The sequence below is a fragment of the Chaetura pelagica genome, unplaced genomic scaffold (assembly GCF_000747805.2).
Source record: "Chaetura pelagica isolate M959 unplaced genomic scaffold, ChaPel_1.0 scaffold7, whole genome shotgun sequence".
Lineage (NCBI taxonomy): Eukaryota > Metazoa > Chordata > Aves > Apodiformes > Apodidae > Chaetura > Chaetura pelagica.
In genome coordinates this window covers 210,836-225,402 of record NW_009953920.1, presented here as the reverse complement: position 1 = coordinate 225,402, position 14,567 = coordinate 210,836, and the positions used below count along the sequence as shown (strand labels likewise).

The 14,567-nt window shown below is 37.1% G+C and overlaps 1 protein-coding gene across 2 annotated transcripts in view; it reads left to right on the top strand.

The window, feature by feature from the left end:
- The window catches only part of VPS41 (vacuolar protein sorting 41 homolog (S. cerevisiae)), a 95,068-nt gene that overhangs the window by 30,047 nt on the left and 50,454 nt on the right, over positions 1 to 14,567 (top strand). The window contains exons 4-6 of one of the 2 annotated variants that reach the window (XM_010001515.1): positions 5,589 to 5,663; positions 11,233 to 11,295; positions 12,431 to 12,496. In XM_010001515.1, coding sequence (XP_009999817.1) covers positions 5,589 to 5,663; positions 11,233 to 11,295; positions 12,431 to 12,496 — 204 coding nt within the window. The remainder of the gene's footprint in view (positions 1 to 5,588; positions 5,664 to 11,232; positions 11,296 to 12,430; positions 12,497 to 14,567) is intronic. The other variant, XM_010001516.1, reaches the window with a different exon arrangement.

Below are 14,567 nucleotides of genomic sequence, written 5' to 3'. Positions count from 1 at the left end.
ACTGAGGCAGTTTCTGTTTACAAATCAGTAATTTGCACTTGGATGCTTCCACCATGGTGCAAATAATATGAATGTAAAAATGGTTGTCCTTACTTCTGTGGGCTAACATTTTAAGCAGTGGGTTGATTGGTCATATTGCTGTACGTTGGAGTTTTACATGCTTATTTATTTGAATGTCATGTAGATGGAAACATATGAAAAACAGGCACTTGTAGGAGAAAAATATTTTTAATTGCAATTCAAACTATGTGTACATACAATTTTCCTTAGTATGGGGAGCTGCTACATAGTGGTTGTGTACATCCAGATTGACATGAAGGTAGCATTAAAGACCTATGAATGTTTTTCTTCTTTGGGTTATGTCTATGTATAGAAAGATAAATGAAAACATTTTTGGTTAATTTAGGAAAAGTTTCTGAAAATTCTTTTTAAAGAGTAGATGAAAATGCTGCTTAAGGGGTTTGCATTAGTGATGGAAACTTCTTGAAGTCAAATTAGTTTTGCTGTAAGTATGATCAAACACTGTTTTGCTTTTCACACTCCCAACACGTGTTGCTTGCCTGCTAACCGTGGCTAAAAGGCACGAAGTCACAGGCAACTATTAAAACGTTTAGATTCCTAGCTTGTAAATATTGCATTTCTCACAGAATTGGAGTGAAATCCAGTGTTATGTTTCTTGTTCATCCACTTCATATCCGTTGGGATGCAGCATTTGTGAAAGAATCAATTATCCATTTGTTAGTCAGAGAAGCTTTACAAATTATACATTAGCAGATTGATTTCTCAGGTTCACCATTGGGGGACTAGTAGTATAAGGTGGGTTGATGATGAGTGTCAGGGGAGAAGGACTTGCCACAAAGAACACAATTAAAAGAAGCTTTCTGAGTGGCCGTGAATTTGCTCCTAATTGAAGAGCTGACATAATCCATACTAAGTGCGTTTATTTCAAGCATTTTACATTAGGTAATTGATTGTCACATGAAGTACATTTGTTGGCACTTGATTTTCCTTTCCTTTAGATATAGGAGTTTGCAGAAGCCTGCATTTGGATTATGTGCAAGATGCCTGTTAGCTTTTTCTCCCTCTCCCAAAACTTTTCATTCTTCCATTAAGGTAACATTTTTTTGTTCTATAGTGTCAGCTTGACATTATTGATTTTGAACAGCTAAACTTACTTATGTTGTCCAGAATTCCAAACATGTCTCCATCAGAAAGAAAACTGCAGCTAATGAAAATTCAGTTGAAGATGTTTCTTCCTGTTTTGCCAGAACCTCCACACTTTGTGAAATTCTGAAACTCTTCCCAGGTTAATCATTACAGTGTATTTCCTTCCCTAAATAACAGGATCCTCCTTATTGCCAGATTTGGATTATGTTGCTTTAGAAATACTATGTGTGTTAATATTGTTTATACAGTACTGGAAGTATCACTGAGACCACAAAGAAGTTGTGTGTTTTTCCTTGTTTGGCCTAAAGCTAGGGGTCCTGATTAGGTTAAAAAATACTGCCTACTGTAGTGCTAATTAAGTAATTGTTAGTAGTTCTCTCAACATTTTATATGCATCTTTCTGTGATTTTATGGCATGAGGCTTAAGATTAGGTCATCTGTTGGTTGAGTATTATTTACATGGATGATATGTTCCTAGTGTTTAGATTGACCGTTTGATCTCAGATTGCTGTTAAAATACTTAGTTTTTATTATTTGTAAAAAATATGATGCCTATAAATTTGGACAAGTTTTTTTCCCACCCAATTAAAATACCTTTAAAGTAGTCAGCTGACCAAACCTCAGAGCATATCCTGGTTCCTTCTGTGTCAAATGATCAGTCCTCCAGATGGTGATGAGTTACTGATTATCTGTGTCCTCTCTAACCTTGAGTGATTGTTCATCTTTTGTTGACCTTTGTAAAGGTAGATGTTGCAGGAGAGGCATTTATCCTCTATACTGTAAAACCCAAAACCTATTTTATTTTTCTAGGCAAATTAAACTCTTTGGTGGGTTAGCTGGAATAAGTTTTGAATAAAAACTTAAGGGACAGATGGTTGTAACTCCATGGTACAAGTAATAATCGTTAATTTAAAAAAAAAAAGAAAAAAGAAAAAAAAGAAAGAAATAGAGGCAAGGTCTGGGAGAGTAACCCTTAAAATTATCAATCTTCCTCTTTTCTGAAATACCAAAATTATCCATAGGGCACTAACAGGATTTGAATACAACTAAGTTTGAAATGGTAAGTAACTTTATTGACTGGCACAGCAGTATATTTATAAAAATAATTTATATGAAAAAATGAATTGGAGCTAGAAGAAACACTTTGGTTTAGATAATAAATGTACCAATTTTATCTCTGTGGTCTGATTTTCTAGATAAATAGATGGATAGATAAGATACAAATATTAAACAGCTTTCCAGTGGAATTTAGTTCTGGAAATGGTAAACTCGGCTGTTACTTAGCTCAGAGCAAGAAGATGTTAAGATTAGCTATTCTTCCCTGTGCTGGAACTTCATTTAAAAATGCATTGAATATTCAGATTTGACTGTTTTTTAGTTGATGTGCTATCACCACTTTCTGAGCTCCATAGAAAGTTCTGACTAGTAAAATCAGTGAATGTACTAGTAGTCCTCAGTACCAACTATTCAACATCAGTGCTGAAAAAAAAAATACTCTGCGTTTGCTTTGCCTTGTGTACATCACCTAGACTATTGTCTCCTGTGAGACAGGGAGCAGGTTTGCTCTTAGTTGAGTTTATTTGTTTTCCCTGATTGTCATCTGTCTCTACTGCAAACAACAGGAAAAAAAAATAGAATTGGAGAAAGTTAAAAAGTTCAAAGCATCTGATAGAGATGTTGGGCACGCAGAAGGCTTGCAACAAGTTGCCAGTTATATACAGAGTCACAAAACATGATAACATCTGATTTTTACTTAAGAAACTAGTTCTGAAGTATTGTGCACAATTTTAAATGTGGAAAAAAATTGCAAATATTGTGAAATTGCCTTTTCCTGTTTCATTCTACGTGTATACAAGAAGACCTTCTGCCTTGCTAGGCATCATTTGGTTACCTCAGTACAATTACGTTTCATCTTCAAAGTGTGCCATGTGGCTTCCAAACTACAGCGTGATATATAAATTCCATCCTCCCTCCTCATCTTCACATTTTATGTGAAGAGAACTTAGTCTACCTTGCCTACTTCCTTCATTTAATTTTTTGAGTGTCAAACTTCATCAAACCCATTTGCCAGCAACATGGGATCCGTGGACTGCAGAACTGAGCTGTCAGCTCTTCTCTACTATCCTATTTTGTTTCTTTTTGTCTTGGGATTTGTTGTAGTAGGGTGTCTCCAAGAAGTCCCGTCATGCATGAATGCTGCTAAATCTATTGTTGCTGCCATTCTCAGCCCTTACAGCAAATGTAGATGCCAAAGAGATGAACCGTTCGAACACTTTATCTTGGCATATGGTTATGTGTCAAGGTGGGGCTAATCAAGGTGGACTTTTTGCCTTTCCAATTTCAGAGTAATAAAAGAAGGGAGAAGGTTGTGGCAATGGCAGCTTAGGTGCAGTGGGGAACAAAAAACCCAGCTGCTTCCATGATGAACTCAGTTGAACTTCTGTACTTGGCCTTTTCAGAGGTCCAGAGGCATTTCTCATTGCAGAGGGAATGATGGAGGTTGGCATTTCTTCCCCCCCTCTCTCAACACAGACAAAATATTCCCTTGCACTTTGATAAGCGAAACATAAGTTTAAAAAAGACAAGGTAAGGCAGGAATAAAGGCCCTTCTATGCCGTTTCTATGAAGCTTCTAGACAGTGAGGCTGACAACTGACTTACTCGACATCCTCCAGTCCTGGAATTAGCCTGCTGTAGCATCTGAGGATCAGAGCTTTAACAAGGATGTTGACTGCACCAGCAGGCTGGTGGATTTGAGCTGTGCTCCCCGGCTGACACCCCCCCAAGTGTGCTGGGAGGAACACAGCCAGGGAGCTGCCTGCCCCAGCTGCCTGCATGGCCAGGGATGCGCTCGCTCCTGACTTTGAAATGCAGCAACGCAGTGTAGCCACTCTGTGGTGGATGAAAATCCTTCTGAAACACAAGTCAAGGGAGGTTAGTTTGACTTCTTCCTGGGCAGTGCACTTTGTGGCAAACCACACACAGCAGAAAAACGACTTTGTGATAGGCAGTAGTTATGGTATTTCCATGTAGCATTTTGCAGAGACCTAGTGAGACCAAGAGTGCTGTATCCTGCACACAAGGAAGTGGGAAGCATAAGGGCTATTAGCATCCTTTTCCCTGCTCATCAGACAACTTTTGCAGTGCAGGGTTCAGTTGTTCAACCCTGACTAGAAAGAAGCTTCTAGAAAATGAAATGTGATTTGGTCATATATTCTTTCCAAGGTAGAAGACAGGGAAACTTCATTTCCCCGAGCTGTTTTTCTTTGTTTGTTTGTTTGTGAAGGATTATGGGGAAAAGCTTTCCAAAGGCTGTGAGAAGACCTCAGTTTATCTCCTGTAGATAGTCTATCTGGACAGTGTGTTTTTATATAACTTTTTTGATGTAATTCCAACTGCCATAGTGTATATTAGGACCTGAAATATTTTAGATACAGTTGTGTAACATCTAATGTCACCCTGCAACTCCAGCAATGTTCCAGTGACACTTTCTTTTCACACAAACACATGATGGATTTTTCATTTGTCATCTGAAGCAATCTGAGTTGTGGTTAATTCCCTCCAAATTTATGAGTAAGAACAGTTTTTCTTAAATGTGTAAGAGAGACTTTATTGGGTGAAGATCCTTCAGTGATGCTTGAAATAGTGAGGTATTTGTTACAGAGGGTGAAATCAGGATCATGGCACATAATGTTCTTGGTACTTGAATGTAATTGCATGGGGTTTTGTACATGAGAGGATATGCATTGTGTTACCCAGATGATAAGTTAGTCCTCAGTACTTGGGGTAAGGATAGATGTTTAAGCTAAAGTAAACAGTAACAGATTCCATATAACCCTGTAGATTAGAACCAAAAGCGTATCTGGATAGAGAAAGGGAAATTTATTGAATTGGTGCAGTCTTCAGAAGTTTTTCGGCATTTGTCTAAGAATGAGTAACCTGTGTTGCACTTCAGTGCCTTCTAATGCTTGCTTCTTATTAAAGGCAAAAAAATGAAAGCAAGAGAAGGGATTTGAAGGAAGAAATAATTACTGGTATAGCCATCAGACCAAACCAGAAGATGTCTGTGTGGTCAGTGTGTTTTATGTGGATTTTTGACAGCAGGAGAGGTTCTTATTGAACAGCTGTGGCGTGCAGGTGCAGATGCTCAAGATCTGGGAGCTTCATGCTTCACATGAGCTCTAGAGCCTTTTGTGTAACTGCAAAAATGTCAAATTTTTGTGTTAGGCAAAAGGCTGGAAAGATGGCTGTCTTTTGGCATTGTCATAGAAGTACCTATTTGGGGGGTTTTTTGATTCATGCAACTAAGCATTACACAACCATTAACATGTAAATCTCAGAAGTGTTGGGGACAATAAAGCATGTGATTGGTGATGTACCTTTAAAGTCAACTTTAAATGTGTCTTTTCTCTTCTCTCACAGAGTCCAGTGAAGATAAATCAGATCAGCCTGGATGAAAGTGGAGAGCACATGGGTGTTTGCTCAGAAGATGGCAAGGTATAACAAACCCATTTCTATATTTAATGAGGTAGCAGGTAGTCCTCAGTATTACACTTGAGATAATGGTGATATCTGTGGACTTAATTCCTGCATTTAGCACCACCACTTTGACCATCCATTTTGAGAACTGGACTCACCTTTGAATACACAAAATTAAAGTCACATATATTTTGCACAAATGTGCTGTAGGAAAAGTAATTACACGAATGTCAATAATGTAACTGGTATTAAGCTGATTAACAGCTGTGGCAGGAGGACATGTCACCTTAATCATTACTGCTGTGCCAGTTATACTTCAGTGACTGCTGTTCCTGCAAGACAGTGGTTTAATGCCTTTCTGCTATAAATCCACAAAATTGGATTTTGTGGGCATGATTTCTGTGGGCTGGTAGTTTTCATTTTCACACACGTTATGAATGTTTCTCTTGAATTATAGAATCTTTTGATAAGCAATCATAGTTTATCAGAAGAATAAAGTGTCTCACAACAGCCACATTAAATAAATGTAAAATCAATATATGTACAGTTTCCTAAAAAACTGGCACCTACTTCCTTGACTGAGGACATATATTATTTGTGCAGTGTATAACTAACAATTATCAGTGCTTCTCTAGAATGTTGAGCTGTGACATTTAGTGGTTTTGGTGATTGATTTTCCACTTATAAGAATGTCTTTTTTGTTTTTAAGTCGATGGCAGTCTTCTCTAATGTTGGTTTGCGATGATAAAATTGTAATGCACAGGGTGTATTTAAGCTTGTACAATGCTTATGTACAAATGCAGTGCATTAAAAATCATTTAAATCATTTCTCAATATCCATCTGACTTACTGTGGAGAACATTTCCTACAGAATAGACTAGATGGGAGGAGCAATGTTGGTGATCCTAATGGATGCATCCCATTCAGTACAAGTTCTACAAATTAAAACTAAAATTGGATTTTGCAATAAGCAAAATAAGGAAATGACCCCCCTACAAAGTGTGTGCTTCGGTTTTTACCTTCCCAAAAGGTGTTATTGTTTTTTCTTATCAGGCAAGCAGCCAGTTTATGTATCCAAACCTTTTGTTTCTCAGGAATATCTTGATGTCAGTATCTTGACACAGTAATTGGGATACTAGTGCCTATCAAAGTGGGTTGTATAATTTTACAGCCTGTGAGAAACACAGAGAGGGTGTTCTAATTGCCTAAGTAAGATAAGGGAATGGTCAGTAATTGTGCAAGGTAATAAAAATGTGGAGCTAGCATGGTTGGTTTGGGTGTTTTAAATGGTGGACAGAAGCAAGCATTTGCTGTAAGGGCTACTCAGATGTGACTGTGGGTTGCTGACTTGAAATATGTGTGTTGCAGTGAGACTAGAAGCCACACACATATTTAATATATTAATGTTAAATATATGTATTTGATATCAGAAACATTAAAAAATCCATAATCCCTACTCTGGTGTGGCTCTACTTGTAAAGACTCCAATACTTTCAGGTTTAATCAGTCTTCATTTAATGAAGTAGCTATTGTGGATCCAATAGGTGACATTACATACAAGGCAGTCTAAACTATGGTCTTCAAACCAGGGCTAATTCCAGTAATGCTTTTGATGCAGGGATGGAGTATCATAAGTGCAGTATTCATCATATTTACATTTATGGAGTCCAAGGATGTTGATGCTTCACCATATTCTACACTGAAAAGCTCGTGTGGAGATTAGAAAGATCTAGGTGTCTCTATAAAAGAATCCATCCCTAAAATGGGTGAAAACACATACTTGTTTGTTGTGCTACTTATAAGAAAACAGCAGAAATTCTTGTCCAGATAATGTAGCACTTACAGGTTCTGGGTCAGAACCAACATGTACCTTAATGCTCCATACAGCTCTTCCTTTACTACAGTGGGAGTGTTCGTATTGTAAGAAGCTAAAAACTTGTACCAGTTTGGTTGCAAAGTCTTCATTCAGTTAGATAAGTAAAAGTAGTGAAACCCTTTTTTAAAAAAACAGAGTGAAATAGCTTAGTTTTCTTAAATCTGTTTTAAACAAAAAAGGAGTATAATAAAAAGACCTGTGAATTTTTGAGCCACCTGTGTTGATGCAAATATATTCTGCCAATTAATGAAGGTATATCCTCTAGACCGCTGCAAAAGATTTCTGCAATAGGCAGGGAGTGCATTTTCCAATATCAAAGTGGATGTAATACATGGGACCATTTGTCTTCTTGAAGGAAGGCGTTATGATGAGAACATACTCCTCATATCCATTCTGCTGTCTGAAGTATTTTATTTTACTACTTTTTTCTTTCTTTTCCCACTCAAACTAGGTTTGGACTACCTACATTGACTGGGAGAGAAGCATAGCATCACAATGCAATTCTCTAGCCCTCTTTTTGTCAGGCAGCATCCAGGCCTAGTGTCAAAACCCGGCCAACTGTATGTCATTCATGGTCAACAAGTTCCTTGGAAGCCACTTGCAGCTTTTCTGTTCTGCACATTTGGGTCTTTGAAAATCTTCTGTGCCAATATACTCAGAAGCAGCTGATCACCACTGCCATAGAAAGGAACAGAAGTTGAAACCAGCACCACCACTCTAGTCTGGCCACTGTCTGAAGGGAATGACTACGTGTTAAAATACTAGGGGATAAGAGGAGAATTTTGGCACTGGTATAAATAGAGGGGGAAGCAGGGTTGCCATTAGGTTACTTTTTCTCCTACTTGTATGCTCTGTTGAAAAAGCTGGATCTGACTACTCCCAATTTTACTAAAGCTCTCTTAAGTCATTACATAGCAGTATTATAAATTATACCTTTATTGATTTATAACTCTTTTTATACAAAGAAATATAAACACATGGGTTTTCAATATAATTTCTATGTTTTAGTGTAATTTTTAATGTCTGTAACATAATTTATGTTAAGAATATCCAACAACTATTACATTGATCATTTTTTCCAAGAAATGTAACGTGTAGATGATGTGTTTGTTGTCCTGCCTTTTGCTTACTGAAGGTTGGTTGCTTCTTCCATACATGGATGCACTGGAGTGCTTGGTTCTGGATATTTAAAATCCGAGTGGACTGGCAAAATATAGTGGATTGTCATAATTAGATCCTTTTTCCAGATACCCAAAAAATCATGAGCTGAGTGGGAATAGAAAGCAGAAATAGGTAATCCAATATAAGTTTGTAATATCAAAAGAATCACTTTATCTCTAAAGAATAAAAGACATTAAGAAGTAATAAACTGTTGCACAGCATCCCTAGAGTAAAGATGATAACATGTATTTTATGCTGAGCTTTTTTCTCTTTAGTTAACTGGCTCAATTTTGTTTTCATAGTCTTAAATAAATAACATAATATTGCTGTGTTCAGTGTAGTATCATAAAATGTTGAAGGCACTGTTGCTAATGTTAATTTTTATTGATTAGTTCTAATTCGAGAGGGGTGTTTTGTCCTTTTTGAGGAGTTTGCTTCCATGGAATTTGCAGTGTTGTCTTTTAACCATGTCTATACTTTTTTTTCCTCCTTTCTTCTCTCTGTCTTATTTTCTCTTTCCTCTGTTTATTTTTCTTGTTTAGTCTGTTTCATTGGATATGCTGTGCCAACTGTGGAAAACAAAAGAACAGAAACCAAAAATCCTCTAGACAGCAGCCCGGAGGTTTTCTAGGCTTATGTCCAGGCCCAACTCAAATAAACTCCTTTGGTTGGCTATACATAATCACACCTTTGTGATGCATCTCACTGTCTCCAAATATTGATTTTCCAATCCTTTGGAGCAGTAGCTCAGGCCTACACACTGAATGTAGCAGTATTTTTAAAGTGTGTTGTTAGAGGCAGTGTATTCGCTAATGAGTAACGGACAGAGCTGATAATGCTGCTTTAGGGAGACGTATCTAGGAGACAAGCTTGAAAAAGAGATGAGGTGGTTTGAGATGTTTTTAACTTCACTGAGGCTGCTGAACTTTGAGCCATTGGGCTGATGGCTTAGTTCCTCACTGATGGCTTAGTTCCTCTTGTATTTTACCTTAAGTCTCGTCTTTTTACTCTTGTTTCCTTGACTGCAGGAATTTGGGGTGTTTGTGTCTTCTGAACTGATCTTTTTAGCGCTATTAAGCCTCACTTTTTGAGGCCCCTTGCTGGTATTCTCTGGATTTGATCTGCAGAACTTTGCCCAGTGGTTTCTTGTTTGGTTGGTTGGGTTTTGTTACTATTATTTTTTAGTTTTCCCTTTAAATTAATAATGAATGGGATGAGGAGAAAGAAATAAGATTAAAAGATCCCTCAGATCTTTGAGTTCAGCTTCTTGAATATGCAGAGCAGAGTTGCTGATGGGATTATGTTTTTTCAGAAGATACAGATAAATGACTAAACCTGTCTGAGAACCTTCTAAAGTAGGTTTGTCGTCATGTAATTTTCCATGGATTACTCCATGGGAAACTTTTTTTCTCTTCCTTCTCCCACCAGCAGTGTCTATCCCTGTTGGTGTGATTTGTTCCAACAGCTTCTGGAAGTGGGTGGAAACCTGTTAAAATTATGAAAAAAGGAGATAGTTATTATTCTTTGTGGAAATCATAATTAGTAAATCAATTACTAATTACTGGCCATAAGTCTTCAGCCCTGTTTTACTCCTTAGTTCTGCAGTTGTCAACTGTCTCATCAGGTAGTTGGGGAAGGAATTATTGCATGTTGGATGAACAGACATGAGCCCAAAAGAGGGAGTAGTGCTTACAAAACTTCAGAAAGATGCTAAGACTACAGAATAGGGTTAAGTCTAATATTTCTTAACACTTTATACCTCTGTAGCTGTTCTGTAAGTAAAGGGAAGAAAATATTTTACAGTCTGTTAATTCTCCTCACAGTAGAAACATACTTTGTTTTAGTATTTGTGGTGTTTTTTTTAAATGTTGAGCTTTCTTCAGATTGATTAATTCTGATAAATATTCTGATGGCCTGTGGTTACAACTCCCGTCCTAACTATTAAATGTACTGAGACATCAAGTACATAGATGAGAAGGGAGGAATCTTCAGAGAAAGACATTTCAGTGGTCATGAAATAAAACAGCACAGAATGTACTTGGGAGAAGAATAGGATGCCAGGAAATATATGGTACTTGGTTTTCAGGATGGTTTGCTGTCTTGTCACAAATTTCTTTTTCCTTATGTAAACCTTGTATTGCTTGGAGGGGAGAAAAATTCTACAGTTCTTTCTCAGAAAGGAAGAGTTTTTAATTTATCTTCCCCTGAATGTTACTTTATTGATCTTACCTTACTTAGATTACTATCTGTTAAACAGATTTGATAAACCTAAAGAAAAAGGAGCTCATAGTTTTGCTGTATTAGTAACAAAAAAGGGAAAAGATTCAAATACATACTTTTGCAGAACTGCAAATATTTAGATACACCATAATAGAAGCCCACAATGTCTCAATTAACTCTTAATTGTTAAATACAGCTCTTTTTTTAAAGAAAAAAGATGTACCTCTTAGCATTCAAATTAATCTTCTGGTTGATAGTGATATACATTCACCTTTAATTTTCAAGTGGTAATGAGGTAAATATTTTGGGGTTTTTTTCATACTTGTTTAGGTGCAGGTGTTTGGATTGTATTCAGCGGAAGAGTTCCATGAAACGTTTGACTGTCCTATTAAAGTAAGTGCTTGTTTTAATCTTTAGTAATTCTGTTGTTGTCATCTTTAATAACAGAAAGGTCACATTGAATCTAAATGAAAGAGGGGAATACTGCTTCCTTGTAATGTTATTCAAGTCACTACAAAATAGTTATCTATCTCAATATAAAAGCTTTTGATCTGGTTAGGCAGCAAGAAAGCCGATCTTGGTTTTGTAAGAAGTATTATTGAGTTTTTCAAACAGAAAAGGCAAAGTGAAAGAGAACTTGTCCTGTTTCAGCTGTTGCCTGTCTCAACATATTTCTTTATAGGTCCATGATATAAATTATGAGGGTTCTGCTAACTGTGAGGTCAATATTTTGCAACCAATTCATATCTGATAAACCTACCTCATGATAAAGCAATGGGTGGGGATGCTGATGTAACCTATCTGAAGAAAAATTTTCAGTTACACTCTGTTTGAGAGGCATGTAGGTGCCTGGCTATTGAAAAAGCATCTCTAGGAGGTGTATGGGAAGCTCTGGCTTTTTTTTAACGAGAAACATTTATTGCAGGAGGAAAGGTGGTGATTGCATTTTGCTGCTTGGGGTCTTCCATGTTGCAGCTGCTCTTGGGGAGCAGGGAAAGGAATGAAGTCATTATGTTTTCACATGCATCAGATGTGACTTACTGGCCTCCTAGGGCCTTACCTCTCTTACAGGTGAATCTCTCATACTTGACAGGTCACACACAAGGCAAAGAGGCCGTTTAAGGTGCACTGATGATACACAAGGTATCTGCACCAGGGCTGAGCTGTATGTGCCCTCTTGGCAGGCCCCAAACAAGGCTTGCTTGGGTTAACCCTTGCTTGTGGCAGTCCTGTGATGCGCACTTCTAATTCTGCGGCCTGCTGTGCAAAAAAAGTAGTTTTGTGGTGTAACGTGGCCCTCAGTGTCAGGTGTGTGACTTGTCCCATGCCATATAATATGGATAATTTTCTTCTCTATGAAAAACAGAGATGTCTGGATCAATTGGATTTACTTCAGAGAAAGAACTCAACTGTAATAGCTGATAGTTGTCAAAGTTTTAAAAGGTTATGTGGGGTTCCCTGTAAAGTCTTATTCAAGCTAAAATACTGTCTTTTTTTTTTTTCTTCTCCCACCCTCTGCACCCTGCAGATTGTTGCTGTTCATCCTCATTTCATAAGATCCCACTACAAGCAATTTGTAACAGGTGGGAAAAAGGTAAGCAGTCATAGTGTAATGAACTTATGCTACCTTCAAATAGCTTTTTAAAATACCTCAGACCACCTTTTTAACAACTAGAGCAAAGAATTCTGCTTTTCCCTTCTCTTTATGCATTGTATTAAAAAAAATTCTTAAGACTAATTGTGGGGGGGTGAAGTCCCCTTTATGTGTTAAAAACATGTTGCAACAAGTTGAGCTTCAAATTAGAAATGTTTCTGTCTACGTAGTCTAAAAAATGTCATTTGCATGTCCTAAACCAGATTTTATCCATTAATTTTAATTTGTTGAAGTGAGACTAGAAGTTAGACCTTAATACTGAACTATTACGTTGCATGTTGGTCTTGTTGTTTAGGATTTTTCTTTTGCTTTTGTGTTGTTTTTTTGTTAGTTTGTTTTGCTTTTCAAGTAAACAAACCCAAGTATCTTCATCAGTCCTTGTTCATGGTGTGGGGTTTTCTGTTTGTACATTTTTAAACTGATTCAGGGCAGCTGTTGGTAGAGTAGAGCTCCTACTTTTTAAAGTACTTGTATCTGTGTAGTTAAAAACTTCTACTTCGGGCAGTTGTTACTTTAAATGTGCTTTACGTGTCTTATTGGTGTAGGGCGCAATTCTGACTTCTAGGTTACAGTTGTTTTCAGGTCCTGCAAGTATCTTGTATCACACTGTATATTTTCAGTCAAGATAAGAAAAGTTTGATTTGGAACAGTTTCTTGAATTCATGGACTTTCTCTTTTGCCTTCTCTTATGAATTAAGGATGAACAATCCCACTTACAGATGCATCAAACTGAATGCCATGGCTCTCCCTTACCAGCATGTGAGAAATATAGACTTCTAGTGCAGAACACAACTTAATTTTCATTAACTGTTCAATATGTTTCAAAGCAAAGCTGGGTTTCATTTTGCTTTAAGTGGCATGTATGCTTGACAGCTTTTGCTGGCTAGTCAGAGCTGGTGTTGTCCTTAAAATAATGCACAGTCAGTGTATGTCTTTGTCAGCCACCAGTTTGTGAAGCTTTTTAGTGCTGATAAAAGTGGTATAGAAAGAGAAGCAGGGAATTAATAGAACAGGGCTCCGTCAGGTGGTAAAAGAACTTGCATTCACCTGATGCCAAACAGAAAAAAAAACATCAGGGAGTTAACACATTCTCTTTGGTTATCTTTGATTACTTGACAGGTTGTTTTATAGTCTGGTCTCTGGGGAATGGTATACTCATTCTTAATGCATTCGGGTTTTTTCTGAGGAACTTGGAACTCTCCTCTTCAGGAAAACTTTAATTGACATCTTAACATAAGCTATTTAGCATTGAAATAAATGTCCCTCGACAACTGTAATTTGATTTTATTGATACATTAAACCAACAAATAAAACCTGTTAGCCTTGTGGTAGAAACCCTTCCCATTTTTCTCCTCTCTTTGAAAAGTAACATATGTGCTTGTGTAACAGCAACAACAAAATGCTCTGTGAAAATTCAGAAAGTTAAATTCCACATACTTACTCACTGAAGGTATTTTTTTCTTTTCTGAGAAGAAAAAGACCTTGAAAATACATGCACACAGGAAGTAAGTACTTGCCCTCCTGTCCTTTAACACCCTGTTTTATCTCATCTCAAAAAAACCACTTTTAATATCTGCTTCTATTTATTTATTTATTTATTTTATAACCAAGCATCTGCCTTATTAGAATGTTTAAGGAATGGTGTGAGGGGATAATTATCATCTCCTTCATTTTTGGAAAAATACGCAGTTCTTGTTAACAATATAAAATTTATGAAATATGCACTTTACAGTTCAAAGACCCACTGCAGAGCATCTGGAAATGTTGAACGTGGGCAACAGTCTCTTAAAACGAAGTAGAGAGATAGAGGGGAAAAAAACCTAAGTGGTGTGTTTCAGGTATGCATGGTGCAGACCCTGAGTTTCCAACACAGTTATGTGCTTGAAACTTGTGTGAATTGTGTGATGCTGAGATTTGCCATGTCTTAGAAGCTGAGCCTGACCTAAAGCTGACTTGTGCTACCTGGAGTAGCTGTTTAAGTTGTTGCAGATTTTTGGAATCTTAACTCTAC